General features: G+C 33.1%; 1 protein-coding gene across 1 annotated transcript in view; it reads left to right on the top strand.

Annotated features, from left to right (window-relative positions):
• Positions 1-21,043: 21,043 nt before the first annotated feature.
• Positions 21,044-21,508, top strand: part of LOC118199978 (G1/S-specific cyclin-D3-like) — a 32,735-nt gene continuing 32,270 nt past the window's right edge. Inside the window, exon 1 of the mRNA XM_035371882.2 lies at positions 21,044-21,415. Within this exon, the coding sequence (XP_035227773.1) occupies positions 21,197-21,415 (219 nt within the window). The 5' untranslated portion in view covers positions 21,044-21,196. The remainder of the gene's footprint in view (positions 21,416-21,508) is intronic.

Genomic DNA, 21,508 nt, shown 5'->3' with positions numbered 1-21,508 from the left:
TCATTCACAATATGTGTTTTGAATCTTACGCTTTCAACATCAAAGCAATGTAAGCACCGAGGTAAGAAAATTGCTACATTCAATGTAACACTTCCAGTTATTCTCAGCTCCATTAAATATAATAGACTTGGATTCTCTTAATCCACAGCTGTTGGTAAACGCATAATATTTTAGGCTAATTGTAGCTTGAGTCATTTTCTCGATATAGAGAGCGATAATATGTCACGAACATTGATCCGAATATAAGCAAATCATAAGTTTCGCGAATGTAAAATGCTGACGAATAAATAAACTTATAAAATGAAAGCACTACGAGATTTTCTACTGAATTGACAGTAGCATTTATAAGCCATACATTTAAAACTGCGAAACAAATGCAAAATAAAACGTAAACAACATGATCTCATGTGCACAATTTAAGATTCAGCGTCACAAGAGCATTAGAAGCTCATTGATCCATTTTTGAAACTCCGCCCTCAGTGGCGATACTGATGTGAACTTGTGAATTATGCTCCCCGCAGGCGCGAAATCGCCCATTTGGCGACAAAATTGGCGATATGCCATAGATGGAGTGAAAACATTCTAGAACGTATTCTTAGCGGATTCTCGAGAATATTCTCGAAGGTAGATTAAAGCTATACATATCTTGCCTGTCCTGGGAGAGAGCAGTAGTGTAGTAGAGTGTCTTGAGTTCAGAAGATTAGCATGAGAGTGATCGATCGAGTCAGGAGTTGTACTTAAGTGAAGCTGTCTTCACCGTTATAGGCTGAAGGCTGTACTGCTGATTGTTATAACGTGTTTGTCGCACTTATTCGACAAGTGTAAACGTGTCTTTGGAACCGTCCTGTGTAATACTGACGAATAAATTGTGTTTTGATTCTTCATTAAGTGTTGCATCAATTGCTCCAAATTCACGAACCAGTAGAATGCTACAAAAGTTTTTCCCATTTTAAAATTAACCTATTTTCTTGAAAAATTTAACGACTGATATGCATAAATAAGAGTAGTAACTCAATGATGGACTTTTCAAAATGTCTTCAGGGAGTTTGAGAACACAAATTATGAAATAAAATAAGATTTTCAATTCTTTCTAAATCAAAAGGCTTCTTTGTTACGCAAGATTTAAACCCTTATATTCCTACAACACTTTTTTGTACTCACTACACTGTTTTTAGAAGTTAGGAAACTAAAGAAATCAGAGGCGTTCTCAACGGGATTCGAACTCCGGATTTCCCAAGGTTCCATAGCCGGGCATGCTTCCAATTACACCCCGAAGGCAAGGAGTAAGGACGAAGAAAATATTGTTGCGTTTTTCCTTTCTGACGCCAGTTGTTACGTTATTTTCTTCCTTCACGTTCGTAAGGGGTTCGTATGGATACACTTTATTGGCCAGTATTGTCAGGACAGCTCCAAAATACTTTTACAGTCGTCGATGAACTACCATAAACACGCTGACACGATCAGCGACACAGACTCCAGGTTATTGGGCTATCACGGTGGAGACAGGTTATCAGGCTATCACGGAGTTCCCGAAGCTCAACACGCTCTCTCGACGATGCACTAACCGCGATACACTACAGAGACTCCTTCGGTGAACTGGACGACCCACTCGGCACTCGCTGCCCGGCTGTCAATTCAATCAACTCCGCAGGGATTAACTCGCTAGACGAGACACCAGCTCGATACTGACTAACTCGCACTCTAGACGAGGCATTCACGTTCTCGCCCTCTCGACGAGGCACACTCTCGATACTAACTCCCCGCGTACCAGCAGGGTTTATATAGCTTTTGACTGGTGTTCGAGAACATTCTGGGCTAAACCGGTAAGAATTCGTTCCAGAAGGTTCTCCATCCGTCCATGGCATATCGCCAAATTTGTCTCCAAATGAACGATTTCTCGTCAAATGTGAAAACTCTGCCTTACTTGCTATTTTATGGCAACCCTAAAACTGCTTTGCGGGGAAGCCATCTTACCGCGCCTGTACATTTCGTACTTACAACCAAAACGCAGAACTTATGAATCGCTATTATACTCATTTTTCTTTCCGATTAAGGTAAACCAAAATACAGAGCATATGAAAATGCTGAAAAACGTTAAATTAATCACTATAAATTTAAAAGAATTGTTCAACCAAAATACCTATATTGGTTAATTGAAACTTTACAATTTTAATCTTCAGTAATTGATTTCAGGGAGATAAAATATCTCTTTAGAAAATTAATTCATCCTATATTTGAATCGGAAGATAAAAGGAGATATGTGACAAAAGTCAAATTTTACATGAGCAACAACAAGAACAACAACAATAACAACAACAAAAAAAAAAAAAAAAAAAAAAAACCACCATTCCTGACAAGAATGTCAGAAAGTCAACAACAAAAAATTATGAGATCAATGTAACTAGAACCCATGTAATTCTGTGTTTATCAAACATCCTTTTTTGACATTCTTGTAAGAAATGGGATAGTTTTTTGTTGAATTGGATCAAAAAAGGGGCTAAGTGAAATTTGATATCTGGGATAGTTTTCTGCTGAATGGAGTTATTATGCATCTCCCACATCAACAAGTGGATAAAACGATTATATTAAAAAAAGTTATAGTTATCATATGACTTGGAAACGGGGGAAGTACACTTAACGCACTATAAATATTACAGAAGACATTTTCATACAACCCCTCTTATTCTGAAGAATACCAACGTGGGCGGTAGAAACTCCTAGAGAGATCTCAGTTGTTAAAAACTTTTTAAAGTAGGAAGCCACATTCTTGAGTGCTTATTATAGACTACTGCCCTTCAAAATTTTATTTCAGGGAACTGTTAACTTTTATTTGGGTAATTTTCCAATTTAAAAGTCTGGTGCAGCGAAATAATTTTATCTAAATGGGAAAATGAGAAAGCACAGCTCTTCTCAAAGAGCTTCTTCCATTCACTTTAAATGCTATGGAATTCTACATTGTTAGATAACGTTTCGGCAGGAACCTTCTATTCATTGAAGATGTCCTCATTTAACAACCAATAAGTGTTTGACAATCTGACTTTTGTAAATATCTGGTGTGCTCTACTGTCAGTGAAAATATCATTATCTGTTCAGCAAGCACCGGATTCAGAATGTGACTTTCAAACAGGTTTCTGTCTATAGAGTGATTTAATCAATAAGTAAATGAAAGATTTTATGGTAAAAAAGGATGAGCAAAGAATTAACTATCAAAAATAAATAGTATCCGAATTAAAACTCTTATTTTTTCTTCAAAATTAGTAGTTTTATATCTAAATTTGATTTGATAATAATGATATTTTCCTTATTTTTTTGCAGTTTTTTAATTTTTGTTTATCAAATACAGTAATGTACCAAAACTACATGATAATTCCTAAATCAATGAAAGAAGTCAACCCAACGTTGAGAGCAATTTTTTTTACAGTATCGTATTGGAAATTAAGGAAAATCAATCGCACTGGGAAATTAATTTTCATACACACAATCATACACGCATCGACACACAAAGGGGAAAAAAAAAAGGATAAAAAAAGAGAGGAGAAACCATATTAATTCGTACTTATCCGAACCTTTTAAGGCAAATAGAATTAAAAAGTGTAATAACTGCTTGCGATAATATTCACAAATACATGTAAATTATGCCACAGATATGAAATTAGGGAATCATGTTTCGATAAGGACTTTTGAACGCTGGTAAAGAAATCACATTCCAAAGAAAACTGCATTTTTGTCCAACCTTAGAAGCTTCGCACAGTAGGCAAAAATACATTTCATTCTTTTGTAATTGTTCTATTCTCTGCCGAATTAATGTTCTCAAGGATCTTTATCCCAGCTTTGATAAAACAGAGTTAATAATTCCGTAAACTAGTTTCATTAGGAATCCATAATTAATAAACCATTAATAACGGAAGCCATTAGAAATTCATAATAGATAAATTACGCAACGAAATTGATACAATATATAGAGTTTGACTTCCTTTATTATCATACGCTAGTATCAAACCCTAACAAATTTGGAGCAAATTTTCGCCTCGATTAAAAGGATTACACAGTCTTGAAAAGGTTTAAAACAAATCCATTTTGTTAAAACAGAACTTGAACAAAAGTGCACTTCTCGTACTTACAAATCAGTCGCCACTTGTGGAGATGTAACTTATTAAAAGTTAAGCTAACCCTAGTAGTCAAAGACTACACAAGCGAAGTTTCCTCAAACCTTCTCACCAGCGTAACAATTTAAAAGTCCACAGCAATAACGCAAAGCCGAAAAATTACGAGCTTATCAGCGCTGGCGAAACCTAGTAACGTGTGGCCAACAGAGACCGAAACATGCTTTGCCTTACAATCCAAAACTCTCTATTTAAATACTCTCAAACTAATTTTGTATTCTGTTGAGAAAATGAAAAGGAGCCGTGATATTATAAATCTGAAATTATAGAAAACTGATTAATTAAAATAATAATAAGCCTACAAACATTTTATTACACTGAAATAAAGGCAAATATATTACTTTACGTATTTTATAAACCCTCAATATACGCACTTTTATTGGTAAGGAAGATATCTATGCTTCACTGGAAAGATTTACTTGAAGTTACTGGAAGGCTTGTTGTTAGTACAATTTAATGAAAGCTAATGATTAAATCGTTCAACAAGACAGCTGTCGAGCTCCTTGTTCCAAACCATAATAAAAGCCAGTTGCAAGAATATCTCAATCCTGCAGCCAAAATGCATAGATTTGGTTTATTTGATGATGACAAAGCATGCAAGGGTTATCTGCCTAAGGCAGAGGTGGCCAAATCTTTTGAGAAGAGTGCCACTACTTGGGAAAAACAAGTTATGTGTGCCGCTTCCAGCTTTTACAACATATTAAAAAATATAAAACGTGAGAAAATGCGATTTATAGGCTGATTATGGGATCGCAAATAGCACAATTTTTATGCAAGTCTGAATTAATGGACATTTAAAAAGTAATATAATAAATAAAACTTACGAACTAGGGTTCTATTGTTAACATTTTTAAAGGTTCAGTCAGTTAAGTCATGTATAAAATAAAAATGAAAAATTTGCAGCATTTAATTCTAAATAACTATTAAACAGTCAGTACTTAATTAATATGGTTTTTGAATATGTAGTTTTTATTTCTTCCTTGTACGAAGTAAAGGAAGTATTGTAATCATGAAAAATTCTGGTTATCATACTTCAAAGAAAATATCTGTTTTGATTGCTGTCGAATGCAATTTAACGATGTTTTTGCGTGAGGTTTGTACATAAGGACAGAATAAAGGATTCTATTTCCCCAAATGGATTATAAAATTGATTTAAAATGGATTCAGAAGAGATTTTTTTTATGACGTCAGTACGTACATAGGTATGTATCTCGCGTAACTCAGAAACGACTAGTCTCAGAACGTTGAAAAGGACTGCTATAACATGTAGATGTGCACCTCGCTTTTTGGTTGCAATCGGCCGCACTAAAACTAAAGAATGTTACTCTAGGGTTTCGAGAAGAGGGGGGACATAATTTCAGGTAAGAATGCACTTCCGACCCGAAAACATTCGAGGAATTTGGAATCAGATGTTTTCTCTTTCGGTAGTCACTTGAAGCAGAGATTTTGAAGTGAAGATCGAAAGAAATTGCATTTGCTTTAGTTGAAATGCAGTAGATTTAGTGTTCCTTTTAGTAGTAAATATGACCCTTTCCAAAAGAAACAAACACAGTGCTGGTTTTAAATGCAAAATCATTCAATTTGCAAAGGAAAATGGAAATCGTGCTGCAGCAAGGATGTTTGGTGTTGGTAAAAGCTCCTCCGTACGTGAGTAGGGAAAAAAACCAGACTAATTAATATGTCAAAGAATAAATGTGCTTTGTGTAAAGAAGTTATGAACTAGCTTATCCTATAAGAAAGTATTAGGAACAGTGCCGTAGAAAATCGCTAAAATGGATTAATTATAACTAGAAAAAGCGTAAGTGTAACTTAAAGTGGGCAAAAGAGAATGCATATGAAAGCGAATATTTTAAATCAGTTTTGAGTTGTTATAGTCAATTTATGAAACGGAATAATTTAGCTCTACGAGAAAAAACAAAAGTTTCGCAAAGGTTTGCGAAAGATTTGGGCAACGAATTGACAAGTTTCCAGAAATATGTTATTGATCTACCAAGACAAAGAAAAATTTATTTGCTGTCGCATATTGGAAATATGGATGAAACTTCAGTACTGTTTCATATGATAGGAAATAACACAATTGATGTGAAAGAAACAAAAACGGTTCACATAAAAATAACAGGTCACGAAAAATCTCACTTCAACTATACTGCTTTCCCGCTTAGCTTTCTTGCTTTGGTACAAAATTAAAATCTATGGTTACTTGTAAAAGAAAGATAATGCCCAAATGTAATTTCCCAAATGGTTTTTTCATTCATATTCATGAGAAAGGATGGAGGGACGAAAGAGGTGTGTTAAATTGTGGATAAAAAATGTTTGCAAAAGGGTCCTGTTGCCTTAAAGGATCCAGAAAGTCTTCGGGACATGTTTAGATCCCATCTAACGGATAATACGAAGAAATTGTCGAAAGAGTGTAATAAGACATGGCTGTTAATCCAGGCGGATAAACGCCATTAGTTCATCCTTTAGATGTGTTTTTTAATAAACCATTAAAAAAATTAAAATGATAGTGTTTATGACGTGGATGTTAGAAAGATGAAAAAAATATTTACAAAAGGAGGCCAAATACGTCGTGCCAATCTAGAAAAAGAGAGTGGGAAATTAACCCCGATATAATTTAAAAGTCTTTTAAAAAATGTAGCATATCTAACAGTCTAGATGGAATGGAAGATTGTTATTTATGTATGGATCAGAGTAAGAGTAATGGAGAAGATAAAACAGAATTCGATGATGTGCCTGAAGATATAACGGAAGACGAATATGATGATCTTTTCAAGTTATCCGATAATGGAAATTTTTAAGTTTCATAAGGTATGTAATTTATTTTAAATAAACAACATTTAGATAAATGTAGGAATCTAATTTTTGTATACTTATCTTTCTCTTATTTTTAAATCTATCATTTTTATATCCTACGAATAACGCGTTATACTCCGAAATATATGATATTATCCGTGGGTTTACGCAATCACGGTAGGTTCTAGAGCGTATTACCCACAGATAAGACGGCACTATGTCATATAACAGTTAATGTTAAGCATTTTATTACAGTAATTAGAATGACTCGTATATCGAAGTAGTTATGTACAAAATAAAAAGTTCTTATGGACTATGTAATTAATTTCAAAAAGTGCCATGAATAGTAATTAAAAGCAACTCAAGAAGATTGACAGAATGATTTAGAATAGCGAATTAGCTCGTATTAGATGAAGTGCTGTAAAAATGACGGTAGACATAATTTAGGAGGCTTGCAGTTTCTTTCTTTTTTTCTTAATACCTTATTAATAAGGGAAGAAATTTTTCTGGAAAAGTTTTACACTCAATCATTTGTGATATGAAATTCATGTAACTAAGAAACATTTGCCTCGGTTATGTATTCATACGACAATCTGAAACGTAATCAGGAATGGTAGTTCTTTTTAAGTTCACAGTCGGTGCCTTTCATTGTTCGTAAATTACTCCTTTGGTTTACAAACTGTAATTACCAACTGAGTTACTTCTTTGCAAGCAAAAAATAGTCTAATATTTTTTTAACAAAAGGATTCTGCTTTAAGAAACCGGTTTTGTTCCTTCTGAACATTGAGTGGATTTTAATTTCCGGTTACGATGAAATCAGCAAGTGTTTCCGGAAATCCTCCAGTACCAAAGCCATCATTTCATCAGTTATCTTGACATTATGTGGATTTCTCCGAACTTTAAGTAGGTTAAATTATCTATATATGTGGTGAAAGGTATCATTAAAATTAAATTTCAATCTTTGCCCGTTTATTTTCTCCTAAATTTTCTCAAAAAAAAAAAAAAAAAAAAAAAAAAAAAAAAAAATGGCTGTTACGTTTGGGTACGTAAAACTTAAACCTTTTCGTTTACGAAGTTATGTCTCCATATGACATCTTAGTATTAGTAGTTTCTGATTAGACTCTGATTTACGGAGTCATTTCATTCTAATAAATATCGAAACCGATAGTAGTTTGAATAGTTTGGTAGTAAAATCTTGTTTCTGTGCTGAAAATTATTTAATGTTAAAATAATTGATATCGCAAAGATAATAAAGATATTTTAGAGCTCTCGGATTTAAGCTGATACAATAAACATAGTTGAGGAGAAATCACATGTTGACTTTAATTTCTACCCATAAGCCATCAGCCGATAACATTGACCCTCATGTTACGGATATAGAGGATTACAGAGGCATAAATTTCGTCTCTGTAAAACTTTAATTTTGACTTTTTTTGTTTAGGAACTTGAATACTTTACTTGTTTTTGAAGGTTATGATCGTATTTGTTATGCTGTGGAAGAAATTGCTTTCATACTAATTCGAGGTGGCAGCAGGCTACGACACAGGGCTAGTTTAAATCATTTTGGAGCTTTCCGGCAAGTTGAAAATGTGGGCCCCCTAAAGGGGGTCCCCTTTAAAATTGCATTTACGCGAAATTGCTATTACATAAGTTATTTCTACTTACCATTTCGTTTTGAAATTAAAAAATACAGGTACTTACGTCATATATTTGTATATCAACAATTTTCAAACATAGTCAAATAGCGTAAAAAACAAACATTGTAAGAAAACTGTAATGCGAAACTTTCTTTCCTAAATTGCGTTCTTCCCTGCCTCAGAAGAAAACTACTTTTTAAAATTTCTGCATTTAGTGCCAGTGAATTGAATAATACCTCCTCAACATGTAACCAATTCAATTGCTTTTAAATAGCTCTTTTTCCAAATCGATTTACCTGCACTCTTTAATAACACTTAGCGTTTCGTTTTTGAGTTCATGGTAGTTAATAGTATCTAATTACACGCCTTCCTTTTAAATCACTTTATTGACATGACTAAACACATTGTATTCGGTTTATAAGACATAAAAGAAAATTTAAATGCCATCACTTCTTTTAAAACCTAGATGTCTCACTGAAACAGTGGAGATCTGTATTAAATTTGTTTGAGCTCTTTTAAGACTTATATTCTTAAATTTGGACTTAACTGATTTAATATTTTCAGCCCTTTTTGTTATCATATAATTTCACAAAATAGTTTCTGTGTCAGTTATCCATGCCTAGTCAGAATCTGTTACTGTTTTATAGATACAGAAAATAAAATAAGCAGTCTTTGCCCTCCTACCAATACAAATTACTACAATTTTTCAAGATTAAATTGTATTATTAACAACTAAATTTATGATATGATCAGAACAAGGTATGCAACAAGCTTTGGGATTTTTCTTGAAAAATACATTGCATATGTCTTATTCTTTAACCTTTCGTGATGCTTCCATAATGCTGTGACTGTCCTACAGCAATCTTCAAGATATCCCTAAGTCAGGTGTTTGTGATTTATGTCTCGCATGCAATCTAGAATAGATGAATAATATTTGTTTTTAACACTAATTTCATAATTTAATAATATTATACTATTTTTTATTCTGAATGGCCTTGCTAAAGTATTTAACCAGGCTTCCTCGTTTCGTTACTCGATATGTTTACTTATTAAGCATCGTATTTGGCCATTACTTTAACTTGTCCTAGAAAGTTCCGATCAGCTGGATTTTCAAGCTTCCCGTATGATCGCTCCTTAAAGAACGACGCGCTGAACAAAAATTTAAAGGACTACAGCCACAAATGGATCTTTTTACTTCCTTGTACGAAGTAAAGGATGTATTGTGATCACGAAAAATTTCGTGTACTATATTTCAACGAAAATATCTATTTCAACCGCTCTCGAAATTATTTGAATGATGTTTTTGCCGAAAAGGATTGTATAATGGATTTAAAATCGGTTCAGAAGAACTTTTATCTTGACGTCTGTACGTACGTACGTACATAACTCAAGAATGAGTATCCGTAGAACGTTGAAATTTTGTATACGGGACTGCTGTAACATACAGCTGAGCACCTCCCTTTTTCGTTGCAATCAGCTGCCTCGAAGCGATTTTTTTCAAAATTCGAATGAGTTTTTTTTATTTTATGTTTTTTGATGTAATTGCATCAAATCGATGGCACGCAACCATTGTTGCTGATATGTCACTGTTGCCATTGTTGCTAATATCAGCACTCTTGACACTCGGAGAAATGAGGGCGATAATTCTGTGCAGTTTTTAAATTTAATGTTTCTGTTGGATACTGTAGAATTGGACATTTGTAGAGAGGTACTTGGATACGACGTTTGTCGACAGGACGTTTGTTTTCCAGTACATTTAAAAGCCAGACGAAGGATGGCCGCATAGCGGCTAGCATATATATGTATATTCCCACTCCACTTAGTTTTTATTTTCCACTTAGTTTTTATTTTGGCTTTTTTGCTTAGTATTTATTAGTTCAAAGGGGCTTTGTCCCTGAAGGACTATTGTTTTCGTTTTGCGATTTTGCGTTGAATCACTATAAATGTCCGTTTCACTTTTCAAACTGTCGCTACCAAATGTTAGAGTTAGATTATAAACCAAAGATTATAAACAATATAAAAGAAGAGGAATTCAATCAACTTCAATACCAGTTCGTCAGGACAAAGAACACTGAACTCAATTAAAATCTCTCTTCTATAAAAAATACTTGCTTTTCTGTATGCAGATTTACCTGATGAACCATTCCAATGTATTTTCATTATAATAGTTCCCCCCGAAAATTCTGGCCCCTCCCCAAGCAAAGAAAAAACAATGTAAATTCATTTCAAAATTTTACCTTTATACAAAGAGAATTCTAGCCAAAGAATTGAAAACGTAAGTGAAATTATAAAATACTTGAGTTAAAAGACTTAATCCAAATGGAATTGAAATATAAACTTGCAAGAAATAATTAAAAACTTCGAGTACTTTCAATTAGAACACAACCGAAACTATGAAAAAGATCATTACCAGTAATGACGCTTAGGTTTGCCAGTTTGGCGTCATAGGCGAAACTGATTTTCAGTGACGAGAAAGCAATCCCTCAGAACGCGAAAAAATGCAACAAAAGACAGAAATTCGAAACCAAAAGAAAAACTATTTTAAACTATTAAAACTTCAATTTAAAATTTACATTTTGAAAAGGTATAAAAATATTTTACTAAATAAAAATGAAATTTAAATCAATTCTGACCTTTTTTTAAAACAAATAAGGAATAAATAAGGAGTGTATCGCTAGTTATTCCGTGTAAAACCTTAATTAAATTTTAAAATTAATTATACTTCAAAACTTATCGACTCAATAAGGGGCCCAAAAATGATCAGAAAAAGTATTATACATTGTTTTGTAGGAATGAGTAGAAAAATACTGTAAGTTGAATTATTTAAAATTTTTTTATTTAAAAATTACAGAAAAATGTAGAAGAAAGCTTGCAAAAGAAGTAAAGGAACTTTTGTTAGAAAAGTAAAAAATCTTCACGTCATGGGCTTATCAAGAAGACTTATGTTTCTGTTGGATACTCGAGAATATAGGAGGATATAGGAGGAATATAGGAGGCCCTTGTTTGAATAAAAGGGCAGTAAGTAAACATTAAGAGAAGAAATAAATAAATAACCAAAAAATTTTTTAGATAGAAACCTATAAAACCTACTAAAAACATCCTTCTTTATTATTCTCATTTGGAGCTTTCAGATGAAAAATTCACACCTTTAAAAAGTATTAGAGTATAGACTACTCCAGATTTTTTAAGACTATTAATGAATTTTATAGGAATTTTATTTTCTTTTAAAATTTTGGTGAAAATTAGAATTTCTTCTTTTTGTGTTTCTATTTCAATGGAAACTTTTTTAATTCTGCTAATTTGGTTAATAATTGCATTTGTAATAACTATTTTAGATATGTCAGAGTTCCAGTTTTTTAAGTTTAAGAGTAGAAAATTTTTAATCTTTTCTTTTATCAAAAAGTTTAATTTCTTTAAGATTATGAATACTTAGATCAAGATAAACTATTTCTAATTGGTTTTTTATTGAACTTATTCAGTTTTAGACAGTTTGGGTAGATACCGGTATTTTCGATGAGATTATAATTGTTGAAAGTAATAATGTCATCAATATAAACTAAACTCACTGGCGTAACAGCTCTAATGGGCCAAGGCCTGCAGTGCCCGAAATCTGCTTTCTTGACCGTGGGCCCCGAGGTGCGTAAGCATATGCCCTGAACAAGTGGTCAGCTTGTCGCAGGACTCCCAGTGTTTAGTCCCCAAGCGAACTTGGTACTCATTTTATCGAGTGATGGAAATTATTTTTCAAGTGATCGAAATCAAGGGATGAAAGGCTGAGCTGACTTTGCCCATCCCGGGAATCGAACCATGAACCTGTGGGGCTGCTGCGCGTTGCGTTAGCCACTGCGCCACCGGGCCTCAATGTCATTAATATATTGTTGCGAAATGTCCAGCTGCGGTAAAATAGCTTTCCCGCAAAGCAGGTTTAGGGTTGCCGGAAAATGGAAAGGGAAGGCAGGGTTGCCATACTTGGCGAGAAATCACCCATTTCGCGACAAAATCGGCGATATGCCATGACGTATGGAGAACCTTCTGGAACGAATTCTTACCGGTTTGGCCCAGAATGTTCTGAAACGCAAGCCAAAAGCTATATAAAACCTGCTGGTACGCGGAGAATCAGTCAGTCAGTGCCTAGTTCATCGAGATGATTGTCAGCCTAGTCTCGAGCTGGTCGTCGGTTGTATCGCGAATTGGTGTATCCGAGAGTGTGCATCGTTGAGGCTATCGAGTGATCGTCTAGTGCTTCGCGAGCTGTAGCGTGGAGAGTATGTAAAGTTCCGAAAACGACTGAACTGAGTAAAGAGGTGTACTCTGGTGCTTTGCCGTGAAGCTGTCTTCACAGTTATAGCCTGAAAGCTGTGATGCTGATTGTTTCAGCGTGTTTGCCGTTTCGACGACTGTAAACGTGTTCTTGGAGCTGTCCTGAGTAATGTTAGCTAATAAATTGTGTTTTAATATATCATCAAATGCTGTTTTCGTTATTCACTCCAAATCCACGAACCCGCACGTAAGAAAAACATAGCAATATCTATAAGTGTATTCAAATTTCCTGAAATCGTTATAAAAGGCTTTTAAGAATTTAAATTCTTTAGAAAATAGAAATAAGTTACAAAGATGAGTTGAATATGAACTTCCCATTGGAATTCCTTGCAGGTAAAAAAATTTTGAATGTTTAATATAGTTATTGTACAGTGAAAAATGTAAAATTCTTTCCATTTTTGCAAATCCAGAATACTGAGTATTTCAGGAACAAATTTTGTCATTTCTAATAGACTTTCGTAGATTTTTTTTGAGTGGTAGAAACGTGTATAGGTTGTCAAACAGTTAATATTGTAAATTTTAAGATTTCTAATTTTCTCAATGACTTTCAAGTTGTCGTAAGTAATCGAGCAGAAGATTTTGCCAGCTCTAACTTGTTCAAAAACTACATTACAAATAGTTTTAAGTAGATCGGTAAAAATATTGTCAAAATTCTTCTCGAAGATTCTAGTGCTATTGGCTATAAACCTAAATTTGACAAGATTTTAATGAAATTTTGGTAAGGCATAAAGATTGGCAAATCTATTATTTGTACTTTTCTATTATTAATTCTGTTTTCTTACTTTATGTTTTTACTGATACTTTTTCAGCAGCTTAATGCGTGAACATACTAGGCATGCTTCTATTATGTTAATTAAAAATTGTTTTGTAATTATATATATTTATATATATACCCGCTCTGTTACTCGGCTCAGTGAACTCAGTTTTTTTTTATTCTTATATGTCGATAAATTGTGCATTTTTGCTATAATGAATTATGTTGCTGTTCTGTTCCGGTTAAGAGTTTTATGCCTTTAGTTAATCTGCATGCAATAGTTGTAGAATTATCAAGAATTTAAAAGTTGTTTAAGTGCGCCTAAGCCTAATGGAGCAGCCATATTTGTTTATATTTGACACTTAGCATAATAGTGAGTTAAGTCAGTTCCTGCACCTTCAGTATCTTTTTGCCGAGTGGAGCCAAAAGTAAACTTTCAGTTTTGTGCACTATAAAATCTGCTTTCTTCCCCGCTGAATTGCTTGTTTTTGCGTAGAAACTAATTTTAATTGTAAAAATTGTTTTTTTTTAATTATTTTAACTATATTTGGTGTTTTATGTTTTTTCATATTTTTCAATTTTTAATGAAGATATTTTGAGTTTTTATGTATTTTTGTCTTGCCGCGAAGTGAGAACTAAATTAATTGAATAAGAAATATATCTACAATTAAATTCGAGGAAACAATTTTAAATGAAATGCAGCAAAAAATGTGTATAATTTAATATGCCGTAAAAGGAAGTCATGTAACGTCCACATCAGATTTTTTTTTTTTTTTTTTATTTAATGTTTAGCGACTTTTTGCACATGTCTCCGTTTAAACAAACAAACTAAAAATACTAGAATTTTCCTGCTTGCACCATAAAATAGAAGGAAAAAAATCTTTACAGTGAAATTTGTATGAAAATTGTAACTTAATTTTTGAAGATCTCTCGATTTTTTAGACTATTTATGTTTATGATTTTAAGCTTTGGATGTCTAAAAATGTATCGGTTATGAAATTTTCAGATATTTACAAAAATATGAAACAAGCTTTTCGCCGTCTTTTAAAATGAAGTTAATGGAAAAAAATATTCATTGAGCGATTTTCTACAATTTTTTTTTAATGCGTTGCAGACTGAAACAGATGGAAAAAAGGATAAAGGCGTTTCTTGTGAAAAAATTACTTCACGTATTGGTGATATTCGTTTTTATAAGCTTTTTTTTATTGATAAGGGGTAACTGAGACTAAAAAGTAGAAAATTAAGTACAATAAAAAAGTTTTTATACAAAAAGCTTTTATTTAAAACGGATGTTATAATTAATGCACTAAAAGAAGAAAAATAATTTATTGTATAGTTTAATGGGATTAATAGATTAAATAATTATATTTACTGAAATTCATCTACAATTTTATATCTCGAATAATAAAAAAAGCGTGGGGTACCCATGATAAATTAAAAAAAAATGTAATGGCTTATACATTTGCCATGCAATTAAATTAACAGACTGCGTTATTTTAGGTACCCCATTCTTTTATTATTTGCTATATAAAATCGTAGATGAATTCTGGTAATAGAATAATCTATTATTGCATTAAACTGTACGACAAATTATTTTCCTCTTTTTATTGCATTAGTTATCATATCCATTTTAAATAAAAGTTTATTATATTAGTTTATTCGCATTTTATGTTTCATATAGCTTCTAGTTTATTGAATGCCAGGCTTCTCATAAAGAAAATCAAATTCTGAGTTACCCAATATTTTCCCTGAAGTGTCAAAGGTGCTAGCATAAAAATTAGAGACGTACTAAAATTTCATCATTAACACTTCTTTAATATATAAAATGATTCAGAAAATATCTGACAAAAATATAAAATAAGGAAGAGGAACCTGAAATAAGCAGATTTTGCATTAGAATATGTGTGCCCAAATGACGCGTTGTGGTGGCAATAAAAGCATTCTCATGGCATCAGTTGTCATCCATCGTATAAATTTCGTGCGTATGCATCCTTATAAACGGAGTATTCACTAATACACGTTTTATCGATGCTGTTGCAGACGGAAACGGAGCATTGTAGCTGTATGGAACATTGCAATTGCTCCATTTTAGCTGCAGCCCCATAAATACTAGAATGCATGTCGACGAGCTCCGCGTTCACGTAGCGATGCACACCGCTCGAATGCTGCACAGGTATTTTTTTAGGGACTATGGGCAATTCTAACCACTCTCAAGAAATATTTAGTAATGCAATATTTTTATAACAGTACTATTGAACAGAAGGTTGCGCCAATACAATGCTTTTATTTCCCGCTCAACTGCGCTCTTTACCACTTCAACGGGCCATATAGGCATACACATTCCCTTACAAAAACTGCTTCGTTCCCCTCTACCATTTTGCCATATATTTTTGGTTCAATCTGAATAGACAATAAACGCAAAGCATTCACAGCCATTATCATTTCTCCTCCGCCCCTTGCATTTTTATGTTTGTTCTTCAATGAAACAGTCCACAACTTTCACAGCATTTAAAAATAATAAATCAAAAGTCAATTTAAATCGACTTTTAAGACAATTGTGTTTTAAATATCATTACGTTATTATTGTAAAACTTATTGTTAATATATGCACTTTAATAATTATCAATATCCTACTCCAAGCAAAGTCCAATTCTTAAGCAGTATTGTCATATTTTTCTCCTAGTTTTGAGCTAAGCGTATTCAACATTTTCTGGCAAACATCTAGGTTTAAAATTATGCACAAAGTCAGCCTTAAACGGGTGTAAATTTTGAATAAAATTCTAACGATTTCAAGTGCGACCACACATGGTGCTTTCTGATCAGGGAAAAAAAAAAAAAAAAAAGTGTGGAGGAAGAAGAGTGACCTTTATCTCATTTGTATCTACTTCTCCTGAAAAAGGATGATCTATGTTTTATCATCCTCGAAACTGATAAAGCTTCATTCAAAATGTATGCAAATCTATGGCTACTTTTTTTTGTTTAACTTTGAATTTTGTATTAGCGCGTTTCTTTTCCAGTTAGATTAAACCTCTAGGTGCTCATTATTTATTTGTTTCTGTGGGCTTCAAAATTCAGACTTTCTAAATGAAAATCATCAGGTAAGAAATCCGCAAAAAAGAACGCTGCGATAAAATATTATGTATTAATCTAAACAAGACATTTATTCTTAACGAAATTGTTATTTTAATTTTTCAGATGCAATAAAGAATTTATGCACAATATAGTTAGTGGAAATAGTAAAATATTTTCTAAATTAATTCATGTGAAAATCGATAGATTAAAAAAAAGGTGTGGAGGGAGAAGAGTGACCTTTATCTCATCTGTATCTACTTCTCCTGAAAAAGGATGATCTATGTTTGATCATCCTCGAAATTGATTAAGCTGATCTGCAAAATTTAGAACTGATTTTTTTTTTAGCCATTCTCAACAGATTTGCCAAACAAAAGCTAGTGGCAATGACAGTACAAATGCATCTCATCTTGCAGTTTTATAAATATATTCTGCTCCTAAGGAAAGTTTAAATATGTTATTAGTTTACACTTTACTCTACTTGGACTCCGGATTTCAACCTGTAGATAATTTTTCATTTCTTAAACAGTGAAAAAAAAAAAACAATGAAACAGTGAAAATTGCCACATGAACTTCCAATCTAAGAACCATTCAAAGGTTCCTCAAAGATGTAAGAAGAGAATAAAACAATGTTTCAGGTATCGAGTTCCACAAAGGCATCCCAAAGCTCAATAAAAGTGCCCAAAGATGTTTAGGCATTAGAAAGAATTTAACCAGAAGATTAAAATAACGTTTTTTTTTTTTTTTTCTTTCAAACTTCGATTTTTATGAAGTCATTTCTAAAATTTTATAGACGCGTTGGTCATTACTAGTATATTACTTATTCAAAATAGGTTCTATATAATCCTTATAGTTAGTTACCTTCCATTAAATAAAAGTTTTGCTTTACGTTATGTTAGAATTTTTTATTATTTTTCTTAGTTTTTAATTTCTTTTCTTTAATTAACTTTATCACCATTATTACTACTGAGCTTGAACTTTTTATCATTTACCTACTTTTTAATACTTTTCCTTTTTGAATACGAAACAGTAATAACAAATCCATATTATATTTTGAAAGAAAATGCTAAAAATTATTGTGCAGTACAGTATTTATTTTCTGAGCAAATGACCATTCAAACTCGTTAAAATGTTCGATCGGATGCTGATGATGCTCGATATTACGAGAAATTCTTGAAAAAGTGTTTATTTGCAGAGCACAAAATTCTTCGAAATCTTGCGATCACTCCCTATGTATTCCTTCACGTTGAAGATTTAAAGGGACCTGCTGCTATTTTTTTTAACAAATTCCCGTAAGCTATTTGCTGACAGATCAGCTGCTTGAGCAATGCTCACATCCATAGTAAACTTCCGACCAATGAAAAGCGACAACGCGTTCAATGCCGACTTTATGGCAATCATGACTGCAGAATTGGCTTAGTTATCGCGCTTTTGGAGATATTTCTTAATACTAACAAATACGGCATAAGTTATTTCCCCACCACCACCACCACCAATCAACTTGTAGCACAGTAAAGAAAAATTTTAACTGGTTCTCTGATTTTACGAAATAGATAATAATTTTTCTGTTTCTGACAATAAACAAATTTTTTAAATTATTAGTACGAAAGAAACCAAATTAATTCTTTTTAAGCTATGAAAAATCTGCTAGATTAAATTTATTTTAAAATAAAATAATGATTAATTTCTAATTATGTGACATGTGGCTACTGTTTTACTGCAAGTCAGGCTCAATGATCAATGAGAATACTATAGAAATTTGAAACGGACAGCAAGTTATAATAATGAAAATATTTATTAACTGCAATGATACCAATAAAAGTACAGTTTATTGATTATAAAGTAATGATTATTTTATTATTAAATTAGTTTTGAATATTAATATTCGACAGAAGCTATTTTTAAAATAATATTATGATAATAATTGAATATAAAGCAGAAATAACTACAAAAGTAATGCAGCAGTTATGAAGATTTTTCATTGCATTAAAAAAGTTTTAAGCTGAAATTATATTTCAAATTTAATAAAAATTATAAATTTTAAACAAGATGGTTTAATTGAAAATAAAAGAATGCTATTTTCTATACACGGACCATTTAGAGCAAATTCCAACCTTTAAAATAAATAAAACAAATAATATAAAAATTTAAAAAATAAATAATCATAAACTGAGAAACTGAAACAGTTTTGTTTATTTGATTACATCAAAGCATACGAGGGCTATTTGCCTAAGGGAAGGGATGCCTTCGGGGATGAATTTTTAAGCGCGACCCGCTCGTATTCACGTCACAACATAAGGAAAAACATGAAAATGCGCATCCAGCCAGCCTGTTTACCTGGAATCGAATCTAGGTCGAACTACCAACGTTTAGCGACTTTACTGCTCGGACCCGGTATAGTGGTTAGCGTCGCTGACTGCCGTGCTGAAGGACACGGGTTCGAATCCCGGAGAAGGCATGGATGTTTATAAATGTATAGTGTCGCTGTTGCATGGCGGCACTCTAAATATGCGGGAAGCCGAAAGCCCTCTCGTGTGGTTTGGTGGAAGGGAAGAGGGGTGGGAGACATTCGGACCCGTTTTCCCGGGGTGCTCTGCATCAAAATTGGAGGCGGAAGAGCAAAATTGCATTCTGTCAGACAAGTGAGCATAACACTGCTCGGCCGCTGGTGAGTTTGGAGATAAGATATGTCGGACGAATGAGGTACTATTAAAGCTCTTGTTTAAATATTGTTAAAATTTTATTCCATTCAAATTAATTCTTTATTGTTCCAATATTGTAAATCTAAACAAATGATATTTTTTCATTCCTTCCTGAAGCAATTGCATTTTATGTTATTATATTTAAAAATAAAGCTTCCCTCGTTTTAAGAACGAACAGTGTTTGTATGACACTTTCGCAATCTGGAAGAATAATATGATAAATATACAGCTAATATAAATAAAGATACTACATACAACATGTAGTTTCACTTCAAAAATTCGGAAAACAAAATGCACACCAGAAGGGTTAAAAGTGGTAACAGAGATGATGGGGCTTTAAATAAAACTTCAGAGATTCGCTGACCTGAGACATGGATATAGAAGAAAAAGAACCACTATCATATGTTAATATCTCAACATCATCCTTTGTGATGCAAGCAACTAATTGCAACTGCTTGCATCCGCTGCCAAAATTGAAGTTTATAGTCTTTGGGCTTGTGAAAGAGTATAATTACATGACTTATACATTGTTTCCATAGTCTAATTTTCCTCGGACAATCAAAATAATCCTACATTTGCGTGTTCTTCTCCAACTAAAGTTGCACTTTTCTTCAGTGATTGCATAAGGTAAAAAGGAAATACTATTTTCGCATTTTGTTTACATGTGCAAATTTAAACTATTTAATCAAATTCCTTTCTTTTAAAGGGAAAAGGACTAAAAACAAATTTTTCTTATAATGCATTAAACAAACTTTTATAAAAGGGTCCCACCAACGGCTGAGCGGTAAATTCGCTGAACACTGGTAGTTCTATCCGAGGTTCGAATCCCGTGAACGGGCTGACTGCACGGGCGCTTTCGTGGCTTTCCCCATGTGTAACGCGTATACGAGCCAGTCTCCCTCAGAAAATCTTCCACGGAGACATCCCTCCCGATATGCAGATAATTCTCAAGGCTGTGCAGTAATCAAATAAACCAAACGAAACCAAACTTAATGACTACTACCTGTGCGCTTTGTAATTTTATTTTATGATCTGAAGTTGTAATTCAGCAAACAAACAAACAAAGGTATCAGTTGAATTTATGGACGAAAAAATCTATAACTGAGTAGTTTCTCGAAATGTCGGTCGTAGCCCATAAAAGAGTGCCGAGACTATGTTTAATGGGAGATTTTTCCGAGTACAATATGAATAATTTTAATTGTTATTAATACACTGATTGACTATTTTAATAATTATATATGTATATAAGTAGTATTTTCTATATATATATTTAATAAACATTCTCTATTCTAAAAAGCAAATTTAAAGTCAATTAAAATATATATAAATTATTATCTTATTTTACACTATTGTTATATTATTTTACCAAGACTTCCTTTTTTCTTCGCTGTTTTTTTCCTTTACTCCAAAGCAACTATATGCAGGTGGGTCGCTATAATTGCAGCTGTATGTATAAGAGTCGCGAGGTAAAAGTTTGAGAAGCACTGATCTGCATAATCCGCCGAATAGTTTCCGCATACAGTCATATTTGGCGACGGACAGAGTCTTTTATCGCCAAATCTGTTGCTCCTTAATATCAACTAAACCAAATAAATCCCCCTCCCATCTCAAAGGGGGAAACTTGCGAACAGCCCTCCCTGTCCCGAACAAAACGGAAGCAACAACCTGAGTTCCACCAGTCAGTCACGACTGCAGCAACAGGGTGAAAGGTGATCCGAGGAGGAAAATTAAATTTCTCCCGGAATTTATAAAACTGTTATGGACTCTTCGCTGTTGTGGTGTGGTGAGATGGTATGCCCGGTGGCCCAAGGGGATCCTGTTCTAAACGGGGATCCACGGGTTCTTCAGCAGCTAATAAAAGTGGAAAGGATGGACGGAAAACGCTTCAGGTTCATCAACAGCCGGTGTTATTTCAAAGAAGTCCAAGATGAAGTTCAGCCACACATGAGGAGGATACTCACGAAATGGATGATGGAGGTAGGCTGTACTTCTGCTGTTATTTTATTTCTTATGATTCTTAAAACTCGTCCTGTCGATAATATTTAAGTAGGATTTTATACGTTCGAATAT

This window comes from Stegodyphus dumicola, chromosome 12, assembly GCF_044657685.1.
Source record: "Stegodyphus dumicola isolate Sdum_Otavi_A_Nest chromosome 12, ASM4465768v1".
In the NCBI taxonomy this organism is placed as follows: Eukaryota; Metazoa; Arthropoda; class Arachnida; order Araneae; family Eresidae; genus Stegodyphus; species Stegodyphus dumicola.
Note: the sequence above shows the minus strand (reverse complement) of the source record. Positions and strands in the feature narration are given on the sequence as shown.